This window comes from Hyperolius riggenbachi, chromosome 4 (genome assembly GCF_040937935.1).
Source record: "Hyperolius riggenbachi isolate aHypRig1 chromosome 4, aHypRig1.pri, whole genome shotgun sequence".
NCBI lineage: Eukaryota > Metazoa > Chordata > Amphibia > Anura > Hyperoliidae > Hyperolius > Hyperolius riggenbachi.
Genome location: NC_090649.1, coordinates 349,868,120 through 349,891,037, shown reverse-complemented (window position 1 = coordinate 349,891,037; position 22,918 = coordinate 349,868,120). Strand labels below are relative to the sequence as shown.

The 22,918-nt window shown below is 43.4% G+C and overlaps 1 protein-coding gene across 1 annotated transcript in view; it reads left to right on the top strand.

Moving 5' to 3' along the window:
• The window catches only part of GALNT2 (polypeptide N-acetylgalactosaminyltransferase 2), a 1,163,038-nt gene that overhangs the window by 187,957 nt on the left and 952,163 nt on the right, over positions 1 to 22,918 (top strand). The window contains exon 5 of the mRNA XM_068231909.1: positions 16,700 to 16,767. Coding sequence (XP_068088010.1) covers positions 16,700 to 16,767 — 68 coding nt within the window. The remainder of the gene's footprint in view (positions 1 to 16,699; positions 16,768 to 22,918) is intronic.

The following is a 22,918-nucleotide window of genomic DNA, read 5'->3' as shown; positions in this document are numbered from 1 at the left end:
GGTAAACATTGAGCTGGCGACACAGCCAGCAATGCGGGGGGTATAGCGGCGAGCAGGGGGGACATGGAGGCACACGATGGGGCAACAGAGGCTGGTCTTAGTGCGCACAACCAGCCTCTGTGCCCCAATAGTAAAAGTAATTCCCACCTCGGGTTCTCTTTAAGGACCAGGCACTTTTTTTTCCCATTCAGACCACTGCAGATTTCACAGTTTATTGCTCGCTCATACAACCTACCACCTAAATGAATTTTGGCTCCTTTTCTTGTCACTAATAAAGCTTTCTTTTGGTGCTATTTGATTGCTGCTGCGATTTTTACTTTTTATTATATTCATCAAAAAAGACATGAATTTTTTCAAAAAAAATGATTTTTTTGACTTTCTGTGCTGACATTTTTCAAATAAAGTAAAATTTCTGTATACATGCAGCGCGAAAAATGTGGACAAACATGTTTTTGATAAAAAAAAAAAAACCCATTCAGCCTATATTTATTGGTTTGGGTAAAAGTTATAGCGTTTACAAACTATGGTGCAAAAAGTGAATTTTCCCATTTTCCAGCATCTCTGCCTTTTCTGACCACCTGAAATGTTTCATGAGGGGCTAGAATTCCAGGATAGTATAAATACCCCCCAAATGACCCCATTTTGGAAAGAAAACATCCCAAAGTATTCACTGAGAGGCATAGTGAGTTCATAGAAGATATTATTTTTTGTCACAAGTAAGCGGAAAATGACACTTTGTGACAAAAAAAAAAACAAAAAAAAAAGTTTCCATTTCTTCTAACTTGCGACAAAAAAAAAATGAAATCTGCCACGGACTCACTATGCTCCTCTCTGAATACCTTGAAGTGTCTACTTTCCAAAATGGGGTCATTTGTGGGGTGTTTACTGTCCTGACATTTTGGGGGGTGCTAAATTGTAAGCACCCCTGTAAAGCCTAAAGGTGCTCATTGGACTTTGGGCCCCTTAGCGCAGTTAGGCTGCAAAAAAGTGCCACACATGTGGTATTGCCGTACTCCGGAGAAGTAGTATAATGTGTTTTGGGTTGTATTTTTACACATACCCATGCTGGGTGGGAGAAATATCTCTGTAAATGACAATTGTTTGATTTTTTTTTTTACACACAATTGTCCATTTACAGAGAGATTTCTCCCACCCAGCATGGGTAGATGTAAAAATACACTCCAAAAGACATTATACTACTTTCCCTGAGTACGGCGGTACCACATGTGTGACACTTTTTTGCAGCCTATGTGTGCTAAGGGGCCCAACGTCCTATTCACAGGTCATTTTGAGGCATTTGTTTTCTAGACTACTCCTCACGGTTTAGGGCCCCTAAAATGCCAGGGCAGTATAGGAACCCCACAAGTGACCCCATTTTAGAAAGAAGACACCCCAAGGTATTCCGTTAGGTGTATGGCGAGTTCATAGATTTTATTTTTTGTCACAAGTTAGTGAAAAATGACACTTTGTGAAAAAAAAACAATAAAAATCAATTTCCGCTAACTTTTGACAAAACATAAAATCTTCTATGAACTCGTCATACACCTAACAAAATACATTGGGGTGTCTTTTTTCTAAAATGGGGTCACTTTGTGGGGTTCCTATACCGCCCTGGCATTTTACGGGCCCAAAACCGTGAGTAGTCTGGAAACCAACTGTCTCAAAATGACTGTTCAGGGGTATAAGCATCTGCAAATTTTGATGACAGGTGGTCTATGAGGGGGCGAATTTTGTGGAACCGGTCATATGCAGGGTGGCCTTTTAGATGACAGGTTGTATTGGGCCTGATCTGATGGATAGGAGTGCTAGGGGGGTGACAGGAGGTGATTGATGGGTGTCTCAGGGGGTGATTAGAGGGGGGAAATAAATGCAATCAATGCACTGGGGAGGTGATCGGAAAGGGGTCTGAGGGGGATCTGAGGGTTTGGCCGAGTGATCAGGAGCCCACACAGGGCAAATTAGGGCCTGATCTGATGGGTAGGTGTGCTAGGGGGTGACAGGAGGTGATTGATGGGTGTCTCAAGGTGTGATTAGAGGGGGGAATAGATGCAAGCAATGCACTGGCGAGGTGATCAGGGCTGGGGCCTGAGGGCATTCTGAGGGTGTGGGCGGGTGATTGAGTGCCCTAGGGGCAGATAGGGGTCTAATCTGATAGGTAGCAGTGCCAGGGGGTGATTGATGGGTAATTAGTGGGTGTTTAGGGTAGAGAACAGATGTAAACACTGCGCTTGGGAGGTGATCTGACGTCAGATATGCGGGCGATCTATTGGTTTGGGTGGGTGATCAGATTGCCCGCAAGGGGCAGGTTAGGGGCTGATTGATGGGTGGCAGTGACAGGGGGTGATTGATGGGTGGCAGTGACAGGGGGTGTTTGATGGGTGATTGACAGGTGACCAGTGGGTTATTACAGGGAAGAACAGATGTGAATATTGCACTGGCAAATTGAGGGGGGGTCTGAGGGCAATCTGAGCGTGTAGGCGGGTGATTGGGTGCCCGCAAGGGGCAGATTAGGGTCTGATCTGATGGGTAACAGTGACAGGTGGTGATAGGGGGTGATTGATGGGTGATTGATAGGTAATTAGTGGGTGTTTAGGGTAGAGAACAGATGTAAGCACTGCACTTGGGAGGTGATCTGACGTCGGATCTGCGGGGGGCGATCTATTGGTGTGGGTGGGTGGTCAGATTGCCCGCAAGGGGCAGGTTAGGGGCTGATTGATGGGTGGCAGGGGTCTGGGGGGTGGGCGGGGGGGGGGTCTGAGGGGGGGTGCTGTGGGCGATCTGGGGCAGGGGGGGGTGGGGAATCAGTGTGCTTGGGTGCGACATAGGGTGGCTGCAGCCTGCCCTGGTGGTCCCTTGGACATTGGGACCACCAGGGCAGGAGGCAGCCTGTATAATACACTTTGTAAACATTACAAAGTGTATTATACACTTTGTATGCGGCGATCCGGGTGCTAGTAACCCGCCGGCGCTTCCGAACGGCCGGCGAGTTACAGCGCGAGGTGGGCGGAGCCAGTCCCCGGCGGCCGATCGCGTCACGAATGACGCGATCGCGCCGCCCATGCCCCTACAAGGACCGCCGCCATTTGTCAATACGGCGGTCCTTGCGGGGTCCACTTCCCGGCCGCCAATTGTCTATACGGCGGTCGGGAAGTGGTTAATTACGGTAGCATGCATGATTTAAAAATTATAATGGCCGAAAACTGAAAAATAAGGATTTTTTTTCCAATTTTTTTTCTTATTTTCCCATTAAAAAACATTTAGAATAAAATAATTCTTGGCATAATGTACCACCTAACGAAAAGCCTAATTAGTGATAAAAAAAACAACACATTTAACACATTTCATTGTGATAAGTAGAGATAAAGTTTTTTGGCAAATGAATGGAAGGAGAGCTGAAAGGTGAAAATTGCTTGGATACTGAAGGGGTAAAACCCCTCAGTTGTGAAGTGGTTACTGTAAACTGTTTTTTTTTTGTTTTTTTTTTAGACTTAAAGGATACCTAAAGCGGGAATAATGGCAGTATTTATACTTAACTGGGGCATCTTCCAGCGCCGTGAGATTCCTAGGCTCCCTCGCCGTCCTCTCTGGCGTCTCCATTCATATGTAATAACTCCCAGTATTCTGGCCAGTTGTGGGCTTCTGTGCATGCACGGCCAGGCCACACTCCTGTGCCTGGGAGTGTTCTGCACCCGCACAGTACTATTGCGCCGGCGCAGAGCGCTCCCGCGTACAAGAGCGTGACAGGGAATGAGCGCGCAGCCAGGCTGCACATGCACAGAACGGCATGGCCGCCCTGAATACCAGGAGCTATTACAATTGAATGGAACTATCAGGGAGGACATTGAAGGGAGCCCATGGACCTCATGGGGCTGGAGGAAGCCTCGGGTAAATACGGTCATTATTCCCGTGTCGGGTTCTCTTTAAGATTTCCTTTAAAATAAATGGAATGACAACGATCAGGATCCTCAGTCACAATTCCCTAAACATACCCTGTGCAGATTGTGAAATAGTAGACACACAATTACACAATTGCAAATTTCTGGGCTCCAAAAGCCTTCCATGGTGGCGGGTCGAATACTGCTAACGTGGTGACAGTGCTGGAACGCAGAGACTGTAAGAGAAACGGGGAGGCTCTATAGGATCCAGAACCTTTCTCCTCCATAGGTTTTTGGGGGGGTTTTACCCACTTCAGTATTACTTACACATATGCAATTTTTCTGTCCGATAATTTCAAGCATGTTTCATCTGCTTCAGATCAAGAAAATAATTTATTTTGTACAGTATTGATCTCCCTTTCTTGGTCAGAAAGCAGATTGGACATGTTGGAAACTGATCAGTCAATCTGATGGGAAAATTGCATAAAAGCCTTTACACACTGGTCATCCACATATCAGTTTTTCCTGCCAGCTCAATCAAGTTGAGCAAATAAACTGGAATCTATTGCCCAAATAATGCCATGCACTATTTTCTTTTTGACTTTATGCCTAGTACACACGGTGCAATTTTCCATTAGACGAGTTGAAACGATTATTTCCGACTGGTCCGATCAGATTGCCGATTGTTTTTTCTAATTTTTTTTAGCACTCACTTCTACACAAAAATAATCAGAAAAATGATTGCAAATCAGATCGTACCTGTCAGAAATAATCGATTTGAGTATCAATATGATGGGAAATTGCGTCGTGTGTACCAGCATAATAATGCTAGGTGTGTGTACCTATGCAATTTTCTAACAAATTTACTGTCAGATCAATTATTTCCAACATGTCCGATCTGATTTACAGTTGACTTTTCAGTCGATTTTCCATTCTACAAAAAATCGATCGGAAATCAGATCTGACATATTGGAAATAATCGATCTGACAGTAAATCTGTTAGAAAATTGCATTGTGTTTAGGCAATATTGCAAGAATGAACAAAAAAGTTATAAAACCTTTGTTGGGTAGGCAGACCGTACAGCATTGTGTTTATAGGTTTTATCAATCCTTGATCATAACTTGTAAGAATGGCAAATGCATGCCAGCTGCCCACTCTGCTTTCCTAGGTCACACTGCACTAGCTGCTACACTCCCAGGCATGAACGCAGGGAAACTGCTCTAAGGGGATACAAAACCCATCCGCATCCTATGCCGAATGGAGCTCCTGAAATGGGAGCCCCTTGCTTGCTGTGACAGGCCCTTTGAAACTTCCCTGAGGGAGACAGTCGGCACCTACATTAAGCTCCTGACTGGTAGCGCCAGAGGCCCTTCAAACAAACGCCACCACAGGGGGAGAAGAGCAGGGGCTCAGGTGAGGCTGAAGAGAAGGGGACTATACACTCCCATACCAGCCATACTCCTAGCGAACATTTGCTCCCTCCCAAACAAGGTGGTTGAACTGCTCCTACTGCTTGGCTGCAAACTCTCGCTAAGTAGGAACACCCTAGTGCTCTGCTTCAGAGACCTGGCTTAATGGAAACATCCCAGAGAATGCCTTACAGGTGCCAGGCTACTTCCTTTTCCGTGCAGATCGTGACCAAGAACTCTGTGGGAAAAAGAGAGGAGGCGGCATATGCTTCTACATAAACTCAGACTGGTGCACCAATATAACAACCCTCAGCAAGTTCTGCTCCCCAGATGTCAAACTACTAGCCATTAACTGCAGGCCCAGATACTCACCTAGGGAGTTCTCCTCCTTCATTCTGGTAGGGGTCTATATTCCCCCGGATTCCAACACCAGGAATGCTCTGCGAACACTGAGCGACTATTTCTCTGGGTGTGAAACTGCTTTCCCTGAGGCCCTCATCATCAACTTAGGGGACTTCAATAGCGCAAACCTGCGACAGGAGCTGCCCCACTTCCAGCAGCACATCACCTGCCCCACCAGGAACCACAACACCCTGGACAAATGCTACACAGCCCCCAGAAATGCTTACAAGGCCACTCGAGGCGTCCCCTAGGGAACTCAGATCACTGCCTGATCCACCTGATCCCTACTTTCAGAGCGCAGCTTGAGATGAAAAAGCCGGCCACTAGAACTATTAAAAAGTGGACAGTGCATGCAAAACTGAGGCTGCAGGCATGCTTGGAATGCACTGACTGGTCGGCCCTAGAGGCATCCACCTTGGAGGAATGGTCAGAAAATGTCCTCTCCTACATTTGCTTCTGTGAAGATGCGTGCATTCCAACCAAAACCTTCAAAGTCTTCCCAGATGACAAGCCCTGGTTCAACAGCAACCTACGACGTCTCCGGAAAATCAGGTAAGAGGCGCACAAGTCTGGCACCCCAGAAGAGTTCAGGGAAGCCAGAAATACTCTGAATAGAGAACTGAAAGCTGCAAAGAGGACCTACTCTAACAAGGTAGGCCTTAGCCTTCAGTCCAGCAACTCGAGGGATGTCTGGAAGGGTCTCAGGACGACCACGAACTTTAACCCCCCCCCATCAACACGCAGCCCCCAGCTTCAAACTGGTGGAAGAACTCAATCAGTTCTACTGCAGATTTGATCTCCAACCCAAGCAGACCGTGATCCCAGCCAGCACTAGATTCCACGACATCCGCGATAAAGGATGCCCAGGGCCCTCCATTGGCCAGTGGCACCCCCGCTCTGACCGCAGTGCTAGAGGTGGATGTGCTACAACTCCTTCACAGACTCAATCCCAGGAAAGCCTCAGGCCCGAATGGGGTGTCCTCACACTGCAAGAGAACCTGTGCAAACCAACTCGCTCCCATCCTCACCTCTCTTTACAACAGATCCGTATCAGAAGGGAAGGTCCCCTCCTGCTTCAAAATGTCCACAATCATACCAGTCCCCAAAAAAACAGGGAACACGGAGCTCAACAACTTCAAACCCGTAGCCCTGACCCCCATAATCCTGAAAGTATTCGAGAGGCTGGTGCTGGCCCACCTGAAGCACAACACCCCTCCTCGAACCACACCAGTTTGCCTACACGGAAACCGTTCAGTAGACGATGCCATCAATCAATCAGCCTGGCATACATCTCGGAGCACCTCAACAGACCAGGAGCCTACGCCAGGGTCCTTTTGCTGGACTTCAGCTCGGCTTTTAACATCTGTCCGGACATTCAGATGGACAATCTTGCGCATCTCGGGGTAGATTCCCTCCTCTGCAAGTGGGTGAAGGACTTTCTCTCCAACAGAACACAACGGGTCAAGCTTGGTAGTCGCATCTCCAGCGACAGAACCACTAACGTTGGTGCACCGCAAGGGCGCATGCTGTCTCCACTCCTGTTTTCTCTATTTACTAACAACTGCACCCCGGCCACCGACTCCGTCAAAGTTATTAAATTCGCAGACAATACCATGCTTATTGGCCTCATTGACAGAAACGGGGAGGGCGCTTATCGAAATGAAATCGAGAACAACTGTAACTGGTGCAAGGACAACAAACTTGTTCTCAACACGGCAAAGACCGTGGAACTGATTGTGGACTTCCGGAAACTCCCTCCTGCCCCTTTACCTGTGCTCATTGATGGGTCTGAGGTCTCCAGAGTGCAAAGTGTAGGGTTCCTAGGCACAACCATAACAAGTGACCTCAAATGGGGGCAAAACAGAACTCAGTGGTGCAGACCCGGTGTTTGGGTCTTGAGTTCAGTGAGTTCAACAGGAGAACCGCTTGGGGGAAGAAGGTGTTCATACTCCTGGTGGTTTTGGAGGGGATGGATCTGAAACGGCGTCCCAATGGTAGGGGCTCGAAGTAGCATCTGCCCGGGTAGGAGGGGTCAAGTAAAATATCCTCAACTTCGAAGGACTAACCAATCATTGTGCAGCCCTAGACAGGCTTTTGATGCCCTTACTCCAGTTCACATTAACCGGTCTACACCACTTCACCACATACAGTCACTAAAGGACCTAAAGAAAGAAGTGCACAGACTAGAAAGAAAATGGCGAGAATCTCAGAATTCAAAAGATAAACACATCCTTGTCTCTCACCTGGGAAGCTACCAAAATGCAATCCCTAGAAAAAATCCTCCTACCTATCACAGGAGATCGCAAATACCCCAAACAGGCCAGCCCAAATATTCCACACAGTGGACAGCCTCTGCAACCCATCCTGTCAAAATCCTACTATAAATCCCTCAAAGGAGCTATGTGAGAAATTTGCTTGCTACTTTTCTGACAAAGTGTCCTCTATTCGGTCTCTCATTCAGTCCACAGCACCTAAGACTTATTCAATCCCTGTAAACAGTTGCAAGAACAACCTAACACCCTGGACTGACTTCAAAAGCATTAGTGAGGAAGAGCTCTGACATCCTCTTTCGCCTCTGCCAGACAACCTGCGACCTGGACCTTGGACCAACTAAGCATATGCTGAAATGCCCTGACCTGTTTGGTCCAGCATTTCACAAAATAAAAAATTGCTCTCTGCAAGCAGGGAGGTGTCCTACCTCTCTAAAAGAAGGAATCATCAAGCCCCTTAAAAAACCTTCCATGGATCCAGATGCAATGAGCAGCTACAGACCTGTCTCCAACCTCCCCTTCCTAGGTAAAGTTATTGAAAAGGCTGTCTATCTGCAACTTAAAGCCAGGCTCTCAACAAACATCCTGGACCTTCTACAATCTGGTTTTAAGAAACACCACAGCTGTGAAACAGCCCTCATTCAAGTCTGCAACGATCTGCTCATGGCAAGGGAAAGAGGGGAGTGCTCCATCCTTATCCTGTTGGATCTCTCAGCGGCTTTTGATACAGTTGACCATGAAATCCTGCTCAACAGACTGCAGGAGTACTGAGGCATCAATGGATCAGTCCTCCAGTGGTTCAGATCATTCTTGACTGACAACACAGAGAGTATCCCTATGTACTATCATGTCCAACCCTGCACCTCTAAAATTTGGAGTACCACAAGGATCAAATCCTATCCCCTCTGTTGTTTGCAATCTACATGTTACCACTCGGTACAATTATCCAACAACATGGCCTGACTTACTACTGCTATGCCGATGACACGCAGCTACACCTGTCCTTCAAACCTGGTGGTACAGACCCTACTCCAAAAATAAATTCTTGCTTAGCTGAGCTACAGGTGTGGATGAATGATAACTGGTTGAAGCTGAATGCTGACAAAACTGAGGTCCTTGTTGTCCAAAGCCAGCGCTTACCATCAAAACCGCTCTATCCTAAATCAACACCAATAGGGATAGGGAATTCAGACATAAGCGGCTCCAACCTTGTGCGCAGCCTTGGTGTGCTAATCAATGGGGAATTGAGTTTCAGAAACCAAATTTTGGCTGTGGTCAAATCTTCCTAATTTCATCTGAAGAACCTTGCAAAAATTAAACGTCTGATTCCCCCAGAGGATCTTCCAACCCTAGTTCACGCCTTCATCACATCACGGCTGGACTAGTGCAATGCCCTCTATGCAGGCCTCCCCAAAAAGGACCTGCATCGCCTGCAATTAGTGCAGAATGCTGCTGCCAGATTGCTAAACAAACCAGCCTCGCCACTGTCGCATTACACTGATCCTTCGCTCACTGCACTGGCTACCAGTAGAATGGAGAATACTCTTCAAGAGTGGACTGCTGACATTCAAATCACTGCACAATCTGGGCCCTGGATACATGAAGGACTTGCTGAAGCTGCACCACACCTCTCACAACCTCAGATCAGCAGGTTCTATAAACTTGGTCACTCCCAGAGTGCACCTCAAAACCTTTGGAGACAGAGCTTTCTGTCATGCTGCCCCTACTCTTTGGAACTCCCTACCATACACAATAAAGACAGCCCCATCCCTGGAGTTATTCAAATCAAGACTGAAAAGCCACCTGTTCAGCCTGGCATTTCCGGACTTATAGAATTCTTCCTCTGTTCCACGACTTACCATTCAACCAATTATTGGTCGCAGCCATGCTTACGTGCTTTGAGTCCTGCGGGAGAAAAGCGCTTTACAAATGTTATTTGTTGTTAGCTTGACATCCTAGGGTCTGTTTGTGAGGATGTCTGTGATCCAAAGGCGTAGGGTCGGGTGAATCCTGAAGTATTTTGGGGCTGATGCTATTAAATGCCAATCTGAAGTCCAGTAGGAGGATCCTGGTGTATGAGTACGGTCTATCCAGGTGATCGTTGTTGAGCTCCAGGTAGATGTTAATGGCGTCATCGGTGGACCTGTTCACTCTGTACGCAAACTGGTGCAGGCCAAGCAGGGCTTCTGTGGAGAGTTTAAGGAAGGGGAGGACCATACTTTCAAAAGCTTTAAAGGGCAACTGAAGTGAGAGAGATGTGGAGGCTGCCATATTTATTTACTTTTAAGCAATACTAGTTGCCTGGCTATCCTGCTGATCCTCTGTCTCTAATACGTTTAGCCGTAGTCCCTGAACAAGCATGCATCAGATCAGGTGTTTCTGACGTTATTGTCAGATCTGACAAGATTAGCTGCATGCTTGTTTCTGGTGTTATTCAGACACTACTGCAGCTAAATAGACCACAGGACAGCTGGGCAACTGGTATTGTTTAAAAGGAGGTAAATATGGCAGCCACCATATCACTCTCACTTCATTTCCCCTTTTAATGATGATGGGCATAAGAGCCACTGCCCTGAAGTTTTTGAGGTCGGGCACACTCTGCTTTTTGGGGACAGGGATGATGGTGGGCCTCTTGAAGCAAGCAGGCACTTTGCTTCCCTGAAGGGACTTGGTGAAGATGGAAGAGAGAATAGGAGCGAGCTGCCGTGCGTGGGTTTTCAGGCAGGCTGGTGACACTTTATCAGGGCCAGACGCTTTCCCAGCATTTATCCTTGCCATGTGATGCAGAACATCGGCCTTGTTCACTGCTAGAGGGAGTTAGGACTCAGGGCATCTAAGGCAACGGAGGCTGCAGGTGACTGTGGGAGTCCTGCAGGTGCCGCCTGGTTCTCAAATCTGCAGTAGAAGTCAATGAGATTTTCTGCAAGTTCAGTTTACTTATTTTTTATTTATTTATTTATTGTATTTATAAAGCGCCAACATATTACGCAGTTCTAGGTGTTGTGTGCTTGGGAAAGGAAGAAGGTGGGGGGGGGGGGGTAGTGGCTTATAGTTTGTGTTGACCTTAAGTCCTTTTCAAAGAGCATATGAGTCATTCAAGGAGAGGTTCATTTTTTTTTTATTTTAGTCTGCAAAATTACAAAAACCACAATGCAAATTATTCATAAACTCAATTTTCTAAATACAGTGGCTTAATATGGCCAGTTTGTACAATAAATTCAGCTATCTGATCAGCCTATTTTCTATTTAAATGGGAACTGAAGTAAGAGGTATACGGAGGCTGCCATATTTATTTCCTTTTAATCAATACCAGTTGCCTGGCAGCCCTGCTGGTCTATTTCTCTGCAGTAGTATCTGAATAACACCAGAAACAAGCATGCAGCTAGTCTTGTCAGATCTGACTTTAAAGTCTCAATCACCTGATCTGCTGCATGCTTGTTCAGGGGCTATGGCTAATAGTATTAGAGGCAGAGGATCAACAGGGCTGCCAGGCAACTGGTATTGCTTAAAAGGAAATAAACATGACAGCCTCCTTATACCTCTCTCTTCAGTTCCCCTTTAACAATGAGACCCATTTTTAAAATATTTTATCATTTTAGTCACACATAAAAATCAACTATTATCTCTTATCTTCCCTATTTTCCCTGAGGTGGTGTACCCATATCTTACAGTGCCTTCTGCAAACTATTGATCATTTTTATTTGCATACCAGGGAGAGTTGACTTCATATGTCATCAAGGGAGATTCGAAAAAAGATTAATTACTCCTGTTGTTCGGACCGCTAAAAAGACATTCCGCATATCTTTCTGTTTCCTGGAACTCCAACCAACTTTTCCATTTAGAGTAATATTTATCTAGCTTATTTATCCTCTGAAAGTGGAATCATCAAATATAAATAATCTATTACTTCACACCACTCCCTCACCGTAGGGAGTGTTTGAGACTTCCAGTATCTAGGTATTAAACTTTTGGCTGCATTCAGTAATTGAGGCAAAATAGACTTTTTGTAACTCTTTACCTTTGGTTAATTTAATACCATGTAACAAGATGCACCAGGGGCCCCTCAAAATATTTTCTACCAAAATTAATTCCATCACCTCAAAAATAGTTCCAAAAAAACATGATTTATGGGCAGGACCACCATATATGAAAATGTGTTCCAATACCACCATAACCCCTCCAACAGTCTTCAGGAGTTTTAGGATACATACCATCGAGTCAGCAATTTAAAGTTAGTTTCTTGGATGGGGGATCCAAAAGAGGATGTATGGGCTAGGCCCAAGGTCGCAGTCTTTAATATCTGAGGCAGGCACCCCCATTTCTCTCTCCCATTCCGCCATATATTTAGGAACCTCTTGGGTACGTGAAATTTATTAACAATCTGTATAATACAGAAATACCATGTTCAATTTTAGTTTTACTATTGCTTAAAATTTCAAATTTAGGACTTTGATTCATCATTCTTATTGGTTTAACTAAAGAAGTTACGACATGAGCCAGCTGTCTCCACCTCTACAAATCCATGGGGTATTCTCACCTTTCATGATGGAGAATATCTAAGGAGACAAGTGAGTCACCCCGGACCACCTGATTCAAACGTAATTCAGAATCTACCACCCAAGTACCAAAATTCCCCCCTTCTAAACCAGGAGAAAAATATGGCATTTGACTGAGCGAGAGAAATGGTGAAGTACTATCGGCCAAACCAAACATTTTTCCACTCTTTTCCAGATTTTAAGCCTATTATTTGAGTAAATAGAAACCCCTGTAGTCGACAGCCCCACTTCCTGGGCGCCCAGAGTATATCTTTCAAGGAGAGTCCACAGAGTATTCCCTCAATTCCCACCCATTTCTTATTATCCCCCATTTGGCTCCAATCCAAAATTCTCTGCGAATGGATAGCATAAGAATACGACTTCACTTCAGGGAGCGCTAGGCCTCCTCTCTTTCATTCTTTATATAATTTTCCTTCCCAGTCTTGCTTATTTTCCTTGCCAGATATATTTATGAAAAATTGATTATATTTGTTTAAAGAAAGAAAGGGGTATTTTTTATCGGAATAGTTTGCATAACCTATAACAACCTTGGTAATATATTCATTTTAACAACATTTATCTTCCCCATCCATGTTATATGAGGGAATGACCAATCCAATAGATCTTTTTGGATCCGAGCCAACAAAGGGGGAAAATTAAGTGTAAACCTGTCCCTTTCTGCAGAGGATATGTGAATCCCCAAGTACTTCAGACTTCTGTCCTTTATGACAAAAGGGACCCTTTGTCTAACATTCTCTACTTCTGGCAGTGGGACTAATATTCAATAATTCAGATTTATCTATATTTACTTTATGATTGGAAATGGAACCAAACGTGTCCAGTTTTAAAAGAATATATGGGATAGTTTGTTTAGGATTTGCTACAATAAGCATCATATCGTCTGCAAGCACAGCTATTTTTTCTTCCTGACCATTACTCAGTATTAATCCTGTTCTATCTATATTTGCTCTATTTTCTGTAATAGAGGTTCTAAAGTCAAAACAAAAATTAAAGGGTAAAGGGGACAGCTTTGTCTGGTTCCATTTCCAATCCTCACTGGGGCTAAAAGACTCCCATTAATCCTTATTCTAGTGGTTGGATTAGCAAACAATGCCATTATTTTAGCAAGGAAATCAGGTCCCATCCCCCATTTTTTAGGGCCATCTCCATATACTCCCAGTCCACTTTGTCAAATTGTTAAAAGCATTTAACTATAACCTAATTTTATATTTTTTGGCCTTGACAGTGGACTAGGTTCAAAATCCTTACAGAGTTGTCCTTTGCTTCTCATTCTGGAACAAAGCCCATTAAATCAACTGATATCCGTCCAGGGCCAACCTACCTGCCAAAAATACCCTTTCAACCAACAACAAACAGGAAAAAAGTAAAACTAATTTTGATAGTACTTTTTGCCTAATTTGTGTTAGATTTTCAATTGCATAGTGCTGAAAAATTAGTTTAAACACAAGATGTAAAATTATCTCCTAGGAGAAAACTCATGAGAAAAAGTGAATTGTAAATTTACCCAGATCTCGAAGTGGTTTAGTGTTTCTCAGAATGGTTAAAGTTCTTTGTATCTACTCAACAGGATGACTGGGTCTGCTTGGGGTAAAAGACCTCCAAAGAGCTTGAGGGCTGTTGCTTCCTGCTCACATCGTGGTGTTCATGACCCTGCTTGTTTGCATGGAGCGGTTTGTAAGCTTTGATGCTGGAGAGGGATCAATGTTAACATTATTTCATGCTCTTTCCTGGACATCTCCCTCAGTGAGACACAGCCAAAGTGGAGCTGACTGCTGCATGGGGAATCGGGGTAATGTTCGATTGTCACATCACAGCATTTTTGCAACTATTTTATGATATCTTTTCATGGCACAAAACTGAAGATCTGACACTTTGATGCAATGTAAAGTGTAGTCAGTGTAGAGCTTGTATAACAGTGTAATTTTGCTGTCCCATCAAAACTTTGAGATCTAAACCATTGGTAACAAAAGTGTGTACACTCTTCAGTGAAGAATTGCACCCAAAGTTGTCAAAATTGAGGATGCCCCACAGATGCTCAATATAGGTTAGGTCAAGAGACTTGCTTGGTCAGTCCAGCACCTTGAGGGGGCAATGACATTTATGGTCCTCTCAATGAACTGTAGCAACCCAGTGTCAGCAGCACTTATGCAGCCCCAAACCATGATACTCCTAGGAAGGACGCATCTGTCTTTGTACTCTTTACCTGGTTCCCACCACACAACCTTGACACCATTTCAATTAATTAAGTTAATCTTGGTCTCATCAGACCATAGCACAGGGTTCCAGTAATCCATGTCCTTAGTCTGTTTGTCTTTATCAGACTGTTTGTGGGCCTTCTTGTGCATCATCTTAAGAAAAGGCCGCTCGTCATGCATGAACCCAGCACGTCTACCAGGGTCTCGCATTACGTGTGGTGCAGCACGTGCGCCATCAGGTCAAACAGTATAAGGAACTGGTCATACAGTATAGGAAAGTTCCAAGATGCTGTAACCAGGGAGGACAGCTGTGGCACGTGGATAGAGGAAGGAGGTGCGGCTGCAATCCACAGAGAAAGACTATGGCAAAGAGGAGCATGGCGGCTGGGATCCTGAAGGACGGCGGATGACTGGAGCTAGAAGTCGGGAGGGAGAGATGATTGCGGCAGCAGGGTCAGGTGAGACCTGCCACACTTTATTCCATATCTTCGGAATATAACACGCTCCAACTTGTTCCTCTTAGTTTTGGGAAAAAAATAGTGTGTCTTATATGCTGAAAAATATGATGCATCTATTTGAAAAAGACAACCTCTGTATATGACACTTAGCACACGCCCTCAGCTTATTTTCTTGACCATGGTGAGGCCTGTTCTGAGTAGATCCTGCCCTGTTGAACTGCTGTATGATTTTGGCCACAGTGCTGCAGCTATGTTTCAGGGTGTAGGCAATCTTCTTATAGCCTAGGCCATCTTTATGAAGAACATTCTTTTTAAGATCCTCACATAGTTACCTGCCATTAGGTGCCATGTTGAATTTTAGTAACCATCGGAGAGTATAAGAGCAGTAATACCAAATTTAAAGTTAGTGATATGTAGGCTGCCATATTTGTTTACTTTTAAACAGTGCCAGTTGCCTGACAGCCCTGCTGATATATTTGGCTGCAGGAGTTTCTTAAAGAGAATCTGTACTCTAAAATTCTTACAATAAAATGATGTTCTCCTGGGCCCCTCTGTGCTTTTTCTGCCTCTCCCTGCTGCAATCCTGGCTTGTAATTGCCATTTTTATCCAGTGTTTACAAACAAGACATAGCAAGTGATAGGCTCAGTGTGTGAGTCATACAGAGTGTGCAGGGGGCCTGGAGAGGGTGTGTATAGCTTCTATCCAATCACAAGCAGCACAGCACATTACAGCCTGACTGCCTCAGCCCAACAGAGCCGACAGAGGAGAGAAGATTAGATCATATAACATTGATAATACAGCCACTGTGCAATTAGGAAAGACTGCAGTTAGACAGAGCACATTAGAACAGGTATAGGAACTTATAGGATAGAAGAAATAAGGGTGAACATTTTGTTACAGAGTCTCTTTAAGTACACCAAACCAAACATAGCATAGTACACCAAACAAGCATGCAGCTAATGTCAGTTCTGACAATATTGTCAGAAACCCCTGACCTGGGTCTATGGCTGAAAGCATTAGAGGCAGAGGATCATCAGGGGAGCCGGACAACTATTATTGCTTAAAAGGAAATAAATATGGCAACTTATATAACTATATATGGAAACTATATAACTCACAGCTTGGGTTTATTTTAACACACCTGGTCCCCATTCACAACTGAGACCTTGTAACACTAATGAGTAACATGACCCTGGGGAGGGACAATGTCAAATTGGGCACAGTATTAACATTCTTCATTTACAGTTGTCCTCACTTTTGTTGCCAGCGGTTTAGACATGGTGCTAGACTTTTGTCAGCTGAAACGATCATTTGTGACGATTACACTCTCTCCTTGCCTCTTCTGCCCTCTGTGGCTGATATAACTCTGGGAAATAGAAATCAACCAAAAATAAACCGGGAAAGAGTTACATTTTCTGTAAAATTTTAATGTAGAGGACCAATATTGCATGTTCAGTGTTCTGAAAGTTGAGAAAGTAAGATTTTGAATGAAATAAAAGATTTTCACGTGTTATTTTTAATTTATTTTTCAGTGTATTAAAAAAGAGTCCTTCTCACCTTGTGAAAGAAATTATATTAGTTGATGATTACAGTGATAATGGTGAGTGCCCATTTTCTTTAACTTCTTATTTATCTACTTGTTTGTTGATTTAAATGAGAAAATGTTTTATTTACTTGCGGTGCAAGTAATACAAGTAAAATTAACATAAGCTTCAGCAATAACTGAGTCACCAGGCATAACAGGGATCCAGCTGGGAAACAGACAATATAAGCTCTAGCTGTTAACAGACTATATCCTCCTCACTGATCTTCTTACCACATTTCCTAATTAGCATGAGCTTTTAAATGAACTCCAAAACCTATCAGGTTATCAAATAAACACATCCAAGAACCATTCATGTCCCTTCCAAATAAGTTCCCATTACTTCAGTCCTCCTTCCCGTATAAGTGGTGTACCACCTCCTTGAAATACCTAGTTGTCAAAATTACAGCTAAATGAGTCTCGGATGTGCTGCTAATTTCCCCTCACTTTTCTCTGAGATAAGACATTCTGCTGAACAAATGGTCTCCCCTGAAACTCCCTACTATGGTCACTCTGAAACAATCCATCCACTACACTGTTGTCCTATTCTTTTCGGAATACAGAGTAATGTAGCCATCTTTGCAGATGATTTTGCAGAATTATCAACACTAAGGGTTTACCATCAACACTAAAACCCACTAGCAGTGCTTTTCTAAGCTCTAGTGATTTGAAAAAGCTCTTGCAAATGCAGTGCTATGGGGGACTTTTATAAAATCACATTGCTCAAGTGGGATCACACCCATCGCGTTACATTAGCTTTTCAAATCACAAAGCGCTCAGAAAAGTGTTCGTATTGGGTTCCAGGTCTTATGCTGGGAATAGACTGTGCGTTTCTGCGGAACGAACGTGCCATTAGATGGCTTGATTGATAAATTCTGACGTGTCCGATCACCCGCTGGATCGATTCCGCGCTTGATACCGCGGGCGGGACAATGGAAAAAGATAAGGAAAAAGAGCAGAAGATAAGAGAAGCGCCCGCGGGGATGAGTGGGAATCGATCCAGGCGGCCGCGGGGACAAACAGGAGCGGCATAATCGAGCCGCAGAAACGCACAGTCTATTCCCAGCATTAGACTGATAGTAACATATTACAACAGGACCTTGACAACATGGCCATATGGGCAGGCACGTGGCAGATTAAGTTTAATGTTGATAAATATAAAGTCATGCGCCTTTGACGCACCAATGGTAGATCAGCATATAAAATAAATGGCATACAGCTGGGAACATCAGATTTGGAGAAGGACTTAGGAATACTGGTTGATTACAAGTTAGGTAATCTTATACGATGCCAGGCAGCGGTAGCTAAAGCAAATAAAATTCTGGCATGCATAAAAAGGGAAATAATGTTCCGAGATGCTAGTATACTACTCCCTTTGTATTCCATACTCCAGATGTGGCCTCACACGTGATTTATACAGTTTTAGGCAACAAACTATAAAAAGGACAATGACCTTCTGGAATGGGTAGAAAGACAGGCCACTAAATTAATCAGAGGAATGGAAAATATCATTTACCAAGAAAGGTTGGACAAACTGGGCTTATTTAGCGTGGTAAAAAGGCGACTGAGAGGTGACCTGATTAACCATTTATGCCGCCTGGACGTGACTGTCACGGCGGCTGCTGTTGTGCAGCTGCGCATGCTGGTGTTGCACCGTTAGCCCGGAGATCAATCATTGGGAACATAGTCCACGGTAGAAAGACCGGCGGCTTCTTATGAGAAGCCGCCATCTTTCTGATAAAAAAAAAAAAGTTTTCCGTCGTCCTTCCTGGAAGCGAGTGTTCTCTTCCAGGACTAATAATTTTTTTTAATGTGGCCATCTTGTGGCTAAATAGTAAAACTACATCTGCATTCATTTTTTTTTTTTTATGAAATAATAAACGCACATTATTCAATTTAAAATTAACGGTTTACCTCCAACACCAATTACCCAAATAAAAATTTTAATGAAAAAAAAACAAAACAAAATATAAATGGCTACCTAAGGGACCTTTTTTGATATGCATGTGAAGAGGGTGTATTACGAACATTTTTTAAATTCTAAGCTTGTAAATATTGATGGACACAAAAATGAAAAAATGCACCTTTATTATCAAATAAAATATTGGTACCATACATTGTGATAGGGACATAATTTAAATGGTGTAATAACTGAGGCAAATAAAATACATAGGTTTTAATTATGGTAGCATGTATTATTTTAAAGCTATAATGGCCGAAAACTGAGAATTAATGAATTTTTTAATTTTTTTTCTTAATATTCCTATGAAAATGCATTTAGAAATAATTCTTAGCAAAATGTACAACCCAAAGAAAGCCTAATTGGTTGTGGAAAAAACAAGATATAGATCAATTAATTGCGATAATTAGTGTTAAAGTTGTTGGCGAATGAATGGGAGGTTAACATTGCTCAGATGCATAAGGTGAAAAATACCCGCGGGCTGAAATGGTTAACATGTATAAGTACATCAGAGGGCGAATCAGCTGATTTCGGCGTGCAGCTCTGAGAGCCGAGCGCTGAAACTGGGCACCGTCATCACAGCAATGCTATGATGCGCACCCCGCGTATCGGTAATTCGGGGCTCTGACGGCTGCTCGTTGTGGAGCAACTCGGAGGGGGAATAGTATTTAACACTGCCTCGGAGTTTAGTGGCAGCAGGGAGAGCCGTCATTCGGCTCTCCCCCCCGCTGAACTGAGCGGCGCCGATATGACATGCACCCCATCAGAGGGCAATACAAAAGCTTGGCAGATGTTTTTGTCTTTAGGGTTGTACGACGCACAGGGGGCCATGATTTGCGTGTGGAGGAAAAAAGTTTCTTACATCTATTTAGAAAGGGATCTTTCACAGTGAGAGTGGTTAAAATCTGGAACATCTTACCTCAGGAAGTAGTTATGGCAAACTCTATATCTGCATTTAAAGAGGGCTTGGATGCTTTCCTTGCATTGAAGGGCATCCACGGCTATAATTAGTAGGTAATACCCAGAAGAGTTGATCCAGGGATTTATCTGACTGCCAACTGAGAAGAAATTTTCCCTTTTAAAGAGACTCTGAAGTCTCATTTTTTACCTCCTTTTCTTATATAATCGTATAAGTCATAATCATGAAAAAGGCAAGAACCGCTCCGGTTTTTGACAGTGCCCCACGTTGGGCGCCAACTGTCAAAAACCGGAGCTGTTCTTGCCTTTTTCACGAGCTAACTCAGTAAAGGACCAGCCTTTAACCACCCTGGCGTTCTGATAAGATCGCCAGGGAGGCTGCGGGAGGGTTTTTTTTTTATAAAAAAAAAACTATTTCATGCAGCCAACTGAAAGTTGGCTGCATGAAAGCCCACTAGAGGGTGCTCCGGAGGCGTTCTTCCGATCGCCTCCGGCGCCCAGAACAAACAAGGAAGGACGCAATGAGCGGCCTTCCTTGTTTTGCTTAGATCGTCGCCATAGCGACGAGCGGAGTGACGTCATGGACGTCAGCCGACGTCCTGACGTCAGCCGACGTCCTGACGTCAGCCGCCTCCGATCCAGCCCTTAGCGCTGGCCGGAACTTTTTGTTCCGGCTACGCTGGGCTCAGGCGGCTGGGGGGACCCTCTTTCGCCGCTGCTCGCGGCGGATCGCCGCAGAGCGGCGGCGATCAGGCAGCACACGCGGCTGGCAAAGTGCCGGCTGCGTGTGCTGCTCTTTATTTGAAGAAAATCGGCCCAGCAGGGCCTGAGCGGCAGCCTCCGGCGGTGATGGACGAGCTGAGCTCGTCCATACCGCCAGGCTGGTTAAAGCGTTATCATATAAATCCGGCATAGTGGGGTCTGAGCCCTCTATAACAGTAATTATAGATTGACGGTATACCTTGAAATGAATCATAGCACTCAGTATATGATTTTATATAAAAAATTGTATTTACTTATCATACAACATATATACAAAATATGAACCCGTTCCAAGTAGTGTTTCCTTCTAACAGTATTAAATCTTATCAAGGCTTTATAGCCAAGCGATCATCAATCTTCTAAGCACATTCAAAAAAGAATAGAACAGTTGTGTTATGTAGAATAAGATCAAAAGTAGTCTCATCTGTATCAATAGCTGTGTATATAATAGTTGTGTAAAACTTCTAGTAATCTTCTTAAAGAAATAGCATAAAAAATAGCTTCTAAAAACTTCTTGCTAACATCTTAACAAAACTTAAAGAGACTCCGTAACAAAAATTGCATCCTGTTTTTTATCATCCTACACGTTCCAAAAGCTATTCTAATGCGTTCTGGCTTACTGCAGCACGTTCTCCTATCACCATCTCTGTAATAAATCAACTTATCTCTCTCTTGTCAGACTTGTCGGCCTGTGTCTGGAAGGCTGCCAAGTTCTTCAGTGTTGTGGTTCTGCTATGAACTCCCCCTTCCAGGCCCCTCTATGCACACTGCCTGTGTGTTATTTAGATTAGAGCAGCTTCTCTCTTCTCTCTTATCTTTTACAAGCTGGATAAATCGTCCTCTGAGCTGGCTGGGCTTACACATAGTGAAGAATTACAGACAAGGGCAGAGCTCTTTGCAGGAGAAAAACAAGCAGCCTGAAACTTAAGTGCATGAAAACCTGCAGGGGGAAAGAAACACAATGATCTCTTGAGATTCAAAAGGAAGGCTGTATACAGCCTGCTTGTGTTTGGATGTATTTTCTATGTGTGGACATACTGTACATCAACCTACTTCCTGTTTTGGTGGCCATTTTGTTTGTTTATAAACAAACTTTTTAAAACTGTTTTTAACCACTTTTAATGCGGCGAAATTGTGACAGAGGGTAATAGGAGATGTCCCCTAACGCACTGGTATGTTTACTTTTGTGCAATTTTAACAATACAGATTCTCTTTAATGCTGAAAAATTAATAAAGTAAATCAACAGAATATTAAGCATATTACCCCTTCTCTGTCATCTCTTCAGCTTCTAGAACCACTTGTGGGAAGGTAGCTTCTGCCTCATGTGTCTTCTCAGGAGATTGTTGGGCTTCTGCAAACTATGAGCTTTGAGCTTCTAATTTTATAGTGGTTGGATGCAATATGGCTGCCTAATCTGGAATTTCTCTGAATCCCAGGTTCTGATTGGCTAAAGCTTCCGTGCGTCAAACGCTATCTATGTTTTGAATACCTAAATCACAATATTATTGTTTATAAATTCTTAATTACCTTATCTTGTGGGAATTAAGTCATTTGACATTTGATTAAAAGGTCATATTTGCCGCAGTTAATTAAAAATGGACGTCACCAGCCATCTTATCTGCTTGCTGCCCCAGACATTGAGACTAAACAATGTCATTCATGACGCATTTCTGATAAAGTGTTCGCTGCTAATTAGGTTGGAATGTCCCAATACTTTCCTAGGTCAGGTTGACACTGTAACCAGACCTGTGAGAGCCTTCAGCAATTTAAGACTTATTGAAGCATATAGGGCTTCTAATATACTCATTTAAATATAAAGCTTATTATATAATTCTTCTTAAAACAATTAATCTTATAAGAAATAATTGCTTATTATATCTTAATAAATTGAAATCATTTTCTATATATTTGTCTTTCTGATGAATAAATATCTAATTTCAACCGGCAGAGGTCAGCATTTCATAACAAATAACAAGCAATATTAATAACATTAATTATAAGACTATAAAACCGCCAGGTGGCATCATTTGTCCTAAATACGGGACAATACAAAAACCTTGGAACTTATTATTAACATTCCAAAGGACAATCATAGTCAAAACATGGCATTATTTTCTTTTTAACTAATTTGGAAAACACCTTCTTTGTTTATTGTACAAAGTATCTTTTAAATGTCAAAGCCACGCACTAACCTAAACAAGAATGTTCTGGCTTTTTGTAACTAGAATAATCCAATTATGAGTTTCACTGCCTCTATCACTGGCAAAACCCAGGTTACACGTAATTCAAAGTATTAAATTATATTATAGGTTTTAACAATATTTCTTTAGAAGGACTATATTGATTATTAATATTTATATATACATACACACATGACAGCTTTTCCTGCAGAAATAAAACCACTAGAATTCTGACAATGCACCCCATCAGAGGGCAATACAAAAGCTTGGCAGATTATGTTTTTGTCTTTAGGGTTGTACGATGCACAGGGGGCCATGATTTGCGTGTGGAGGAAAAAAGTTTCTTCC